We start from the raw sequence: 13,664 nt of genomic DNA on the forward strand, positions 1-13,664 counted from the left end.
GTATGACTGAAACCTGGCCAAGCACCACACAGCTGCCACTGGAGAAGGATGGAGAGAGAAAATTGAACAAAAGGGGAGCCTTTATAGACTCAGCCCATCAGTGGGCACAGGTGTATGCCAATAAGTTGATCAACCTATAGGAAACAAACAGAAAACACCAAAACAAAACAGGATGCAACACTACCTGTAACAACTACATTGGTAGTGAGTAGTGATTGGAACAGTAAGTTGAACCATCAGTAGAGCTGAAATGATACTGGCCATCAGCTGGCAGTTTCCGGAGTCACTACAAATTAGACATGTCAGTTAAGACCACTTACACAACCTCATTGAGTGTTCTATGCCAAACATCCTCATGAAATTCTGCACTATTTACAAGCTTTGTATAATCAGAGATAACCGTAAACTTTAATCAGACACTGGCGCTATTAAACTGGTTTTGTCAGACTTGATGTTTTAATAATGTCAGTTTTCAGGAGTCAATATTCTTGTTTGGTGAGTAAGAACCGTGGGTTTTACAGTACGAAGACAAGCTGTGACCTTTTGGTTAAAAACTGTCTCCAGATAAGGCACTGACATTAAAATGTCAGCTCTCGAAGCTGCGCAACCTGCCCGCAGGCATTCATATTTAGTGTGGAGATAAAAGAGTGGTATCAACCTTTTTTATCTAGTTTTTAACAAGAAAGAGAATCAAACCCTATCCCTTTTTCTTAGGAATTATGACGGGCACAACAGGCTTTTCATTTCTCAAATACCTTGTGAGCACACCTGCACATATAATACAAAATCCTGGGTTTGCTTCAGCTGAATTCCATTGTAAATTACACGGCAGCTATGTCGCTGAGTTTTACAGAACAACATAGTTACAAAACACACACACACACACAAGCACTCACCTCCAGACGTCGCTGCCTTTGGAGAATGTGGAAGCCTTGATGACCTCCGGGGCCATCCAGGCGTAGGTGCCAGCGGTGCTCATCTTGGTGGTCTTGTGCCACTCTCTCGCCAGGCCGAAGTCGGTGATCTTCAACGTCACACCCTCCATACATTCATTCTCCATGGGCTGAGCCAGGAGAACTGGACGGAGGACAGACACACAGGTAGAAAGAGAGGGGAGGAGGAAAGGGAGGACAGGTGAGAAGCCTGCAATGTTTTGAACGGTTTGATACGAGGAGTGATTCAAAATCAATGCCTAAACAAATATTTGCACTTTTCTTGCTTTAAACTGAGAAAAATTAAGACTGAGCTTAGTCACATTCTCCATCTCTCTCTCACTTCCTCTTCCTCCTGTGAGCGGGGGGGGGGGGGGGGGGGGGGGGGGGAGGAGGAGTGGTGGTGATGTGGGTATACTGCAACAGCCCCTCATCCATTGCTCTAATTTTTTTTGTCCGTCTGCTGGTCAGTGACTGGAACACCCTTATTTCCACCCGGGTGTTGTGACCTGATTTCCAGGTAGTGACACCACATCAGTCAATTAGCTACAAGCCCTAAGGGGTCATGTGGCTCCAGACACTGACAAACGGGTGGGAAGTGTAGGTGCTGTGGTAAATGCGAGCTGAGGTGACAGAGAGAAAAAGAGAGAGGAGTGCCGAATGTTGATCATTATCATATGATCGAGTGATAAACAAACACACAAAGAACTCATTCTACATGGGCAAATAGATACACACACAGACACTTTACATAGGACACGCTAACATTCTATGTCCATTTTTTTAGCAATACACCCACACTGCACACAAGTAGCTAAGTGTGAGTCTCTCTCACGCATGCACACGTGAATTGTTGTTACTGGACCATTATCAACCACCCCACACCAGATGATTGAATGTTTTAAGTGTTTCTGCACAATCCCACTGTATCACTTTGTATATGCCTAATTCAACATACAGTGTATGCATCTGTTCTCTTTGCTAATGCAAAGTGGAGAAAACTAGTGAGCTGTGCTCAAACTAATGATGATGACCCCAAACCAGGGTTTCTGCTACATTCATTTTGCTGCGGCGGCCAATAGGGAAAATGAAGAAGTCTTTTTTGCATTAATCCCTGCTAACTTCTCACTCAACAATGGCAAAACTAACCATTGACGCTTTTCCCTCATTGAATTCAATTAAATTGACACAATATAAAACAGCACATTGTAATTTTTGTAAGTTGTATATTCATTACCAACGCGTTTATCAGTAATAAAACTTCCTACAGCTTAATAGTTCCAAAACAGAAGCTATTTTAGTTGGCACACCACACCAGGTCCAGTCATCCCCCATAAACCAAATCACCTTCTCTGGTCAAAATATACCCCTGTCATCAACAGTCACCAACCTGGGTGTAAGATTTGACCCTCATCTTACATTTGACACCCACATTAAACATCTGTCCAAGACCTCCTTCTATCACCTCAGGAACATTGCCAAACTAAGTCCCACACTCTGTCTGTCAGATGCCGAAAAATCTTGTCCACACCTTTGTCTTCTCAAAGCTGGACTACTGCAATGCTCTGTTCATCGGGACTTCTGGCAAGAGCATTCAAAAGCTTCAATACGTCCAAAACAGTGCCGCTACGATCCTGATGAGGATATACAAAAATATGACCACATCACACCCGTCCTTCACTCACTCTACTGGCTTCCTGTCTCTTTCAGGATTGATTACAAAATCTCCCTACTCACCTATCAGTGCATCCATCGCAATGCCCCTCCCTACCTGAAAGATCTACTCTCACCACGAACCTCCTCACCCAACCTCCGCTCCGGAAACAAAACCTTCACCCTTCACCCCCTCCAGGACCAGGCTGCGCATCATGGGTGATCGAGCCTTCTGCTCAGCCGCTCCTCGCCTGTGGAATTCCCTCCCCGACCACCTGAGAGCTCCACAAAGCACTCTCTCTTTTAAGAAGGGCCTGAAAACCTTTCTTTTTAAACAAGCATTCCCCTAAATTTTTTTACTTTTTCTTCCACCAATGTTTTTTTCTTTTAAAACCTTCTTTTATCTTCGTTGTACTCTGTAGCACTTTGAGATTTCTCTTAGCAATGAAAAGTGTTCTATAAATTAAATTTATTATTATCATTATTATTATTATTATTATTATTATTATTATTATTATTAATACAGTTAAAATGGGTGAAAATTTAGATAATTGCCTTGCAGGCCGATTTAAGGTGTGCCCCTAAATTTTCAGCTTGTACCTCTAAAATTTTCCATAAGGGGCTTCAGTGCTAAAAACTAGTTAGTCTGGAGTCTGCTGAAAAAGAATCCTAGAGGAAACACTGCAAACCAATGGAGAAGTAATGCGGTGGAAGGGTTTTTTGGATTCAACACCACAGATGGAAAAAATTGTGAGGGCTTTGTAAAATACAACTGTAATAGTCAATTAATGACATATTTTAAGATACCATGTTTGTGAAAAGAAATATGTGTTTCTTGAGTTTAAATTCAGCTTTGACAAGCATGGCTTGAAAGCAGTCAGTGCAAAACTTTGACCTGCTCTACACACACATAATTTACTTTTGCATCGGGATTAACGATTGAAGTTGCTTACTGGGAATATGTGGCAATACACTCTGTCCAAATCAGGCGCTGACCCGTATAACATTAAGTCTGCTGCTGACATCTTCAAAGCTGTAACTAAAAACAGTTCTGAAGTTTAAAGTCGTGCACGCTGATGTCTGGATGGGGCAATAATGGAGGGTGAAAAAACTGAATTGGAAAAAAAAATATGCCGCCATGCTCTACACAGCATGGCAATATGAAATAGAAACAACACTAACATAAATAGCTGGATGAGGATCAGTGTATGAAGGACAACAAAATTTAGAGAAGGAATGAAAAATGTTTGGAAAAGGGTTGGACCTAGTAAATTATATTGGGCTTATATATAAGGACACAGAGGGCAATCCCCCCGTCTTATCTACATCCTTTCTTATCTACCACCTGGTTTCACATTTTGAGTAGGTGTGTTAACCAAAAGTGGCAAACAGGGCAGGAAATTCACTTCTCCTTCAAAGGATAATGGTATCATGACTAGATCGGTCTTGCCCAGACAGAACATCTTCCCAAGAGAGAGGTGAAACCAACAATGTCGCCACAGAAACAGTGACAGGCCTCTACGACAACAGGACTCTGTTTGGCATTGTTTGTTGTTCAGAAACAAGAGTGTGTCAGTAGCAGGTATGACTCCTACCAGCGCGGAGGCCTAGATATGAGTTTGGTGCAGGGACTGACTCAAACCTGAAACAGCTACCTTCACGAGGATCCCGCTGTCAGGGATTTTTTAGTGACGTGACATTCCAAGGCTGATTTAACATAAGTGCGCCTGACTGATTAAGCATAACCATGTCCATCTTGGCCAAATACGGACTTTTGCCATTTCTCACATTCTTCGCAGGTCATTAAACAAGTGCCTTAGGTCTGTTTGGAATTCATAATGGCTGAATAAATCGCAGCTGAATGTGCAAATCAGTTCCAGTTCTTGATAAAAAAAAAAGTAGAAGTGAACTGAAGGGAAATAGTTTCAGGGAATTGGTTGTGACACCATTGCCAATGTGGTGACCTTGTATTTCGAGGAAGTTATAGCAGCCAGAGGGCAAATCAGATCTCGCCACTGTGTGGAAACGTGTCCTGGAGGCTATCAGAGTTTAGGCTAAAGTTTGAAGCTCTTTGCTGCTCTTCACTGCATTTGGGGGAGTTTCTTTTGAGCGACTGCAGTCAGTGTTGTCAAGGCAGCTTCATGTTAGCCAAACACGTTGGTTAGCCCTCACCCTGAAAGCCTTTTCTCTTGAAATGTTACAAGTGAAGGGTTATGTTCAAACAAAATTAAAGGTTTATATTAGATCTTTCCTCTACACATGTTAGCTCTACATCGAATAAAGCTACTGGTGCTGGGGAATATTTGAACATCAATATCATGTAAGAGAAGCGAGAAATCTGCTTGGTCCACCTCAGTCTGAAATCAAGGGTCCATTGCTCTAAACATTGCAGATAGAAAAACCATCGCCGCTGTAAACGGAACGTGTGCCATACAAGAGCAGAGCAGCTTCACACTCGCAGCAGCAATAACTCACGTCTACAGTAAGCTGGCATTCAAAATGAGCAAACGCTTGTTAAGGTTGAATGTCCTGCTCAAGGACATGGCCAGCTCTGAACACAGTGCATACAGTGATAGAGTCTGTGACCTTTCAGCTGCAGGTCTTTCCCTGACCCCTCCAGCCCCATCACGGTAACATGCCAGATGCGAGCATCAGCTCTCGTTCGCTCTCTGCCTCCTCACTCTGCACCTCACTTAATAATTTTTTCTCTATAAGTCAGCACAGGAGCTACATCTCCATCTCCCACATTTTGTTCTGTCATTCCTCACAGCCCAGTCTCTGGAAGGGTTAGACTTGATATAGAATTTTGAAAGCACATCAGGACGATATTTATCTGCTCTAATATTTTGTGTGAATTTTTCTGTCCATGCAAATGGTCAAATTTAAAGGCGCTCAATATCAGTCCAAGGGGAAAAAAAATCTGTATTAGCTTTTAGATAGCCACAGCGGTTCAACCTCAGTCTCCTCTCTGCTCTTCCTACCTCCCCCCGCCCCCTCCCTGCCCTGCCCCCGTAGGCGCTGGGAGAATTCCGGCAGGGTGGGGGCTTTCCCCAGGAAGAACGGGAGCTTTGTCCACCGAGGGACAAGGCCATAGGCTGACAGACAGTCTGGCAACCTCTGACCAGGCAGCTAGTGTGCGAGAGAGAGAGAGATAGGGAATAATCATAGTGCAGATGTCAACTCATGGTGAAACCAGCGCTCATTCTGCTGGAGTTTCGTCTTAGCTCGGTGGAACACAGCATATCGTTCACTGAGAAACACTGATCACTCACTTGATGGTCTCATCTTTAGAGGCAGACTTGTAAATGCTGTCTCATTTAATCACTTAGGTCAATTAAACAAGTCATATGTTGCTGTTTTTGACAGAGGGGTTTGGTCTGATCATCTTCATTAACTCTTCAAAATAAGTGGGACTGTGGGTTTCTTTGCTCTGGCCCAACTTCTTTTCAGCAATGCTGCCGCAGTCTGAGATCTTAGCAACTGACTCGAGTATGATGTTGCTACTTGACAAGAAGGATGACCCAAATTACAAGGGAAAGAACCAAGTTGTAATAAGCTGTAGTTCTTTATGATTATGTTCAATATCACTCCATCTGTTGATTATTTACAGGTCATTTATCAACTGTTTTGTTGATAAATTGGCATAAAGTTGTATAAAACGCTTAACAGAACTTTTCAGAGGTCTGTGATTACATAACCAGGGTCCAAGTGTAGAAAAACCCAATGATATTTGATTAAAAATGGCAATCTGTTTTTATTAAAGACATTTTTTTTTTTTAAAGCTACAAGCTAATCATCATCAGGGTGACAACGCAGAACACATCCAGGGGAATATTCCGTTTTTGGACGTCTGCATTAACGCTGTCAGAGGGGGGTTATAAATGATTCCCTGTGCAATATATCCAGTACCAGGTATAAAGGCTGAGAGGGTCTGAAAACGGTCACTCATTAACAAGCCTCCAAACTTCACGTGTTGAAAATTAACCGAAATTAGTGGCAGAAACTCCGACAGGGGGGTGGGGGGTTCCTTAGTGTGTTGACCCCAGAAGGTAGCGGTGTTGGGCGGGGCTGATGTTCTGGGGCAGTAAATGTGGCGGCTCAAGCACAACCAGGCACAAAAGAAAATGCACTGCATTGATTCTCCAATGTATAGCCATGCCAATTAGATGTGTAGTGATTTATTCAAATAAAATCAATCACTACACAGCCCCCCAATGTCGCAGGGGAGATGTAACAAGATGCAAGTGAGTCTGTAAACAGCAGAACAAACGGGTCACTTGTCTCCAGCTTGTGTTCGACCAGTCACCAAAACTAAACTCATCTATCTCCAAAGCCTCCAAAGGCCCAGTGTCGTGGAATTTTGTCTGCGTCCGTCAGGAGCCAGGGACTCTGTGTTTTATTTATTTTGTTCTTTTGTGATTTTCAACAGATGTGATTGGCCCTGATGTGTTTTAGAAACCTCAGGCGGCACGCAGTACTTGTGCACACTGCCCATAGGTGTAAATCCTAAGTTTCCGACACCACAGAATTTGTATAAGAGCTCATTCATTAATTTAGTGTTAAAAAGTGGAGACCTTTTGATGCAGCAGCACTATTTATTGTGGAGAAATTTATGTTGCTTGTCATAAATGTGCATGCAGTGAATGTGTACGTATAAGAAATCAGTCCACAGAAGAGATTAATCATGAACCGCAAAGAAACACAAACATAGATAAGAAGCGCTACCTCAGAAAGATTCAAATGCAACACAAAGTTTTCGCCCAGAATGAAGCATTGCTGGTAGATGGAGAGGATGACAGTGTTCATGCCTTGTGTTCCATTGATGTGTTATATACAAACGTGAGATTGCAGTTTCAAATGAGATGTGAAGTATTAAAGGTGGGGTAGGCGTTTTTCATGAGAAGCACTTTCTGTCATATTACTTGGAACTCTCGTAACAAACCGATAGCGATGAATACATTGAATGATCCGACACTGAAACGAAAACAATCCCTCATCTGTGGCCGCGGCAGGACTGTAAACACGACCAATCGGAAAGTTCGGTCTGAAGAAAGTGATTGGATGAACCGGCATGAAGCGCCAAGTTGGCTTCGCTGGAGGACACTAAGGTAAGTTAGCTAACGCTACGTTAGCTTGTGTGTATCTACAGCTAAAGGTGCCTGTGTACCGGGTGTCGTCACTGTAGCTGTAAGCAAATGTCGCTTGATTGTTTATCTATATCCGCTCACAACGGGACATAGTGTGTGTGTGTGTGTGTGTGTGTGTGTGTGTGTGTGTGTGTGTGTGTGTGTGTTTGTGTTTGTGTGTGTGTGTGTGTGTGTGTGTGTGTGTGTGTGTGTGTGTGTGTGTGTGTATGGAGCAGGCGTAGTGAGAATGCCGGGCATGAGGGGCAGGTCCCGGAGCAATGCAGAGCTTCGGCCCTAGAGAAACTGTCTCCCTGCTCCCAGACTACGGCCCGTACGACGGGCAGGAAATGAAAAGTACTGTTCAATGTAAGGTAATATGAACATTTCACTAAGTTGAACTCCTTTCTCTTATACCAGGAACAGCAAGTTGTACATGAAGAAGTCCAGGACCTGGACGTTGTCTGCCACGGACCAGAGCAACGAGACCAGATGATCCCGTCAACAGCTAGAGAAGCAGGCCAGCAGAGGACTAGGTGAGTCGGCTCATGATACTGTAGGTAAGTGGTAAGCTACTTTAAAATCCATATGGCAATGTTGTAAAAAATTCCAAAGTGTAAACATTTATGCCAGGTGGGTTGTTTAGAATTTTTTTTTTTTTTTTTACAGATTCTGAGCCTCAGAACTACCTGTTATGATCTTCAATATTGATGTAAACAAAGTCATAAGACAAATATATATGAAAGAGCGGCTGGTCCACCAACAAATCACTGACATCACTGGACAGAGGAGGAGGTCCATGAGGCTTGGCCTATGGGAGCACACCACTCACAGGCTGCATGAAGTGGCAGACAGAGACAAAGATGAGGGGGGAGAACTTAACCCAGGATCCACGCGTCACACGAGCAAAACAACAAGGAATTGAATGTGTTTGAATATGTGAGCGAGAGTTCTGGAGAATGTAAACAGCTGATTGATGAAGCCATAATATGCTCTCTGAGAGAGAGATCAGTTTTTTTAACCCAGTAAAGAAGAGTCTGCGTTTTCAGATACATATATAATGATAAAGTTTATGAAAAATGTATTAATGTAAACAACTTTTACAGTAAAGAAAAGTGTTAATACAGTAAATAAGTTTCATTACTGTCAATTATTACCAAGCCTGAAAAGGATGATAGACAATACCCTTACAAATATAATATACAAAGCAAACCAAATCAAATCTCTCCAATCTCTGGAGAATGTTTCCCTGTCTCACAGGTAGAGAGAACTGACTAAGGTTTTAGCTGACGGCGAGGACCACCTCATAGGTCAAAGGTCGAGCACACAGTGTTATGGTAAGAGGCCCGGAAAGGCCCAAGACTGATTATAACTGTCATAAATACTGTATGTTGAAGTTTTTTTGTGATAAAGATCCACAGAGGAAATATGAGAGAAATTGCAAAAGTCCGATTCCAACGGAAGAGAAGGAGGATGAGTATATATACATATACACTCTGAAAAAACCCAATAACCAATATAGTAATTCATATGACCAATTACAATGCAATTTCTGCTATCCATTTTGCTGTGCTAACACCCAGATTCCCCCAACAGGAATATTTTGTGTTATATTAATCATAACATGAAGTAAAATAACAAATGAATAACAGATAGGAAAAAGAGTAAAATATACAGTGTTATATCGATGTTTGATTCTGTTTTACTATACTTAATTGATTAATTTACTTAATTTATTATTTGAATAGCAGCCTTAATTGATGTCTTAATTGGTAAATAATCAGCATGTGATCATAAAGTGAATTTATTGATGTTGCTCAGTGGCTGAACCATGCTAACAGGATCCCAGCTACAGTGGTTATATTAGGGGATGGGTTTGTCATCTTCATCATCCCTCTGAAGACCTGAGCATATTGTTTAGATTTGTGATAGAAACCTGACTATGAGAGAAAGAATTGAATAACGATCCAAATGAATAAATAAAAATGAATACAAGTTGACAAATTACACATGAAGACAAACACATCTTCAGGGAGATAGCAGCTACTGGGGTTTGAAAATCCACCGGTCAGCTCCTACGTGCCCTCAGGACCAATAAGACAGTGTTCAATGCCTATTGATTGAATGTTGCTAAGATTTTGAATATCATGCATTGTTTTATTTGAATAAAATGACTTTGTTCTTACTTAATACTTTGTATTTAGGTTCACTGCCACATAATTACTGCGTTAATCCAGTTTCCCTGAAGATAATTTTAAATATACATAGTTTCACCACACATATTTGATCGCATTTTTGTTAATAAAGGAAGTTTATCATCCTGTTTTTGAACCATGTATGCTATCTGTTTTCTGTTGATGTTTCCTTGTATCCCTGTATATGATGTATCACTTTAATGGAAAAACTTAAGAAGTATTATTGGCAGTCACAATCTTTTACTCTGATTAGCAGAGAGGTTTGATGTGATTGCCCCCTTGATGCCTGGCTATGGTCGGAAGAACATTTACACCTTCAGGGGTGCTGTCCTGGAGACAGGACGCTTGTGCGTTGAGGCGGGCTCCAGATTAGCTGAGCTCGATTGCGCTTTGATTTCTGTTTTTGCAATTTTATTGTCTTTTCTTTTAAGTGCTTGGGGTTTCAAGACCTGTCCAGGTCCTTATCTTGTATTAATGTTTGTGTGTTGAACAAGTCAACGAAAGGGAGAAACTGTCGTGGAATTTAGTCTATCCTTCCCTGAGAAACTGTTAAGACGAGTCTCCTCAGGCATCAAACAAGGTCAACCTGTCTGTGGCAAGCCACAACAATCATCAAGCAGCTGAAGTCTCTCTCAAGGTGTCATAGTCGCGGGGAGATGACGACATTACCCTGAGCTAAATACACTACAGAGACCGGGAACAGGCAGATTGTCTTGGGGCGCCATACACTGACCACCTTGTTAATCTGTGTAAACGAACCGAACAGAAATCTCCTTGATATATATTGAGCTCTTATAATAAATACTTCTGCTTAAGACATCCACAGTTTCCGTCTCCCTGAATCAGCATCCACTCCATCAATTATTCCTTTTCACCCAGGAATTCAAATTTAGACTACAAAGGTTAAAATGCAGTAGTCTGAGTTGCTGAAAAAGGTTCCTGGCTTCCTGGAAAATGCTCTGGAAAGATGTCTATAACATTACTGTGAGTAATTAAAGAGTTACTATATAATGACATTTGTGTCCTTTTTGGCATCAGCAAGATTTTTTTTTTTTTTTTAAGGGACTTAAAATGTCTGTGATGAACAAATTGGAGTTTCTGTTATAGTAACATTTATATTAGATGCAAAGCTGCTCTGAGGGTAAAAATCAATTCATTCTTTTATTTAATTTCTAACTAGCTTAAAAGATGAAATAATTACTCATTTACTTGATTAGTAGATTGCCAGAAATTTTATAAGAATTGGTATCGTGTCAGTCATTGTTTAAGCAACACACTGTGGGCCAATGATGGCTCACTCAGAACGCAGAGTTGTAATAATAACATAAAACCTTTAGTCATTTTGATGTGATTCTTTTTTAAAGTCTATGGTTTCTATTGGTTTCTACTTTCTGTCATATTACTTGAAACTCTCATAACATACGGATATTGATGAATACATTCAATGATCTGACACTGAAACGAAAAAAAAATCCATCATCTGTTGACGTGGCAGGACTGTAAAAACCACGTCCAATCAGAAAGTTCGGTCCGAAGAAAATGATTGGATGAACCTGCTTTCTCCCTGCTTGCATGCATCTGCTCGTTCACCACACAGTGGGACAAGTGGGACGCAAACAAACGAAGCAGAGGCTAAAGCTACAGAGCTACTGCTACAGAGCTACAGCTAGCAGACGAGTTGCTACACTGAACTAAAGAAGAAAAGAGTTGCAGAAAACGGCAGAGAAAGTGCCTACAACAGCTTCCAGTCGCAACAGAAAGACGGCATCTGAGACGGCTATGGACAAAAAGAGGTTGGATACTACAAGGAGCAAACATCTTCACATCTTCAACGCTGGCGTCAACTTAGGGAGGAGAAGAGGGTCAAAGGTAATTATCTGCTTTGTTTCGTGAGAGCAGTTCATTTTCTTGAACTGTGTAACCAACATAACTGTTAGATAGCTTGTGTGTGTATTAGCCAGCGCCAAGTTAGCTTCGCTGTAGGACACTAGGTAGGTTAGCCAATACTACGTAAACTTGTGTTTATCTCAGTCTATGGTTTATCTACAGCTAACAGCTGTGTGTTCGCCGGGTGTCTTCCCTGTAGTTATGAACAAATGCCGTTTGATTGTTAATCTATATTAGCTCTGAAAGGGACGTAGCGTTCATGTGTTGTGGGGGGGCTTTGGACAGAGTTCTGAAGGTTGCTGGCGATTTTCAAAATCGCCTACCCTGCCTTTAATTACTTTGTGTGCTTCATGGGAAAAAGTTAGACAGTGAATGCTTGTCTCTGTCTTGACAGGTAAGAATAGGGACAATGATAGAAATCAGTCCAGGTTCTTACTAATTACTGTCTTATGTGATTGTGTGTGTATGTATAATTTTTAAAACCATTAGAATATGGTCAATAACAACCTCAAAACTGATTCTCATCAACACAGGCTACCCAGAATTCTGTGCAGAATAAATCAGCGACATGTATGTTAAGACTCAAGTTATGCAAAATGTAAAAAAATAAAGAAGCTACATATAGCAGCCAAATACAAAACAACACGTTGTCCATTTGAAAGTGTTATATTCCTGTGATCCAGTCATCATTCAACAGTATTGTTGTATCGCAATACAGTGTAGCGATATCTAATGTGCCAGTGGTGAGCAGTGGGTTACTTTTCTCCTCCACTATCAGATTATGTAGGTTTTGGCTCATTTGCATGGGAACTGTCTTGTGATCTGTAGCGAGAAAAGAGGCTGAGCTGAGAATGAGGTTTCAGACAAACAAGGACAGATTTTCACTCTGCTGGAGTTCTGGAAACCTCTCTGCTTCCTGTGCACTCTGACCTTCCAGTGTCTGCTTTTCTTTTTTCTTCTCTCTCTCTCCTCCTCCTCTTCCTCTTCCCCTGCAGTTCTGTTGTTTTTCTCCTCACTCATCGTGCATGCGTGCGCGCACACACACACACACACACACACACACACACACACACACACACACACACACACACACACACACACACACACACACACACACACACACACACACACACACACACACACACACACACACACACACACACACACACACACACACACACACACACACACACACACACACACACACACACACACACACACCAGCTTTTCAACCTACGATGCACGCAGTCGAGAAAAAAAACCTAAAAAAAACAATGGTACCGTACTTCAGTATTGGGCTGAAATTATTTTATAACCAAAACCCAAACACCAGCTCACAGATTTTTAAGTTGATTACATATCGATTATTAAGGGGCAGGGCGCATACCATATCCTGCGTATTATGCCCGACTCTTTCCCACATTTCCTTTCTGTCTTCACTACTGTTATTAAATAAAGCCTATTATGATTATTGAAATCTTAACTGGATTTTTAGCATAATGGAATAATTTGACTGGACTACACTAAAATATGCTTGGGCAATCTTCATTTTTAAATAATGAATCAATATCGAGTTTTAAAATAGAGATATGACCTTTCTGCCCCCTGGAATGAGGAGAACGGTGTAAATGTGTGCTCGCTGCTGATAAGTTGTGGCTGAAATACAATCAGCTAAAGAATCTTTAAAGTGTAAACTTGTGCACAGTGTAAATTAGAGAGCTCTGGAGATGTTACACCGTGTTCCAAATTATTATGGAAATTGGATTAAGTGTCATAAACATTAAATTTTTGTTTTTTCAATTAAACTCATGGATGGTATTGTGTCTCAGGGGTCTTTGGATCATTGAAATCAATCTCAAACACCTGTGATAATT

At 41.4% G+C, this 13,664-nt stretch overlaps 1 protein-coding gene across 1 annotated transcript in view; it reads right to left on the bottom strand.

The window, feature by feature from the left end:
- The window catches only part of LOC118300016 (mitogen-activated protein kinase kinase kinase 11), a 66,161-nt gene that overhangs the window by 38,188 nt on the left and 14,309 nt on the right, over positions 1 to 13,664 (bottom strand). The window contains exon 2 of the mRNA XM_035624064.2: positions 897 to 1,077. Coding sequence (XP_035479957.1) covers positions 897 to 1,077 — 181 coding nt within the window. The remainder of the gene's footprint in view (positions 1 to 896; positions 1,078 to 13,664) is intronic.

Source organism: Scophthalmus maximus, chromosome 2 (assembly GCF_022379125.1).
Source record: "Scophthalmus maximus strain ysfricsl-2021 chromosome 2, ASM2237912v1, whole genome shotgun sequence".
Classification (NCBI taxonomy): Eukaryota; Metazoa; Chordata; class Actinopteri; order Pleuronectiformes; family Scophthalmidae; genus Scophthalmus; species Scophthalmus maximus.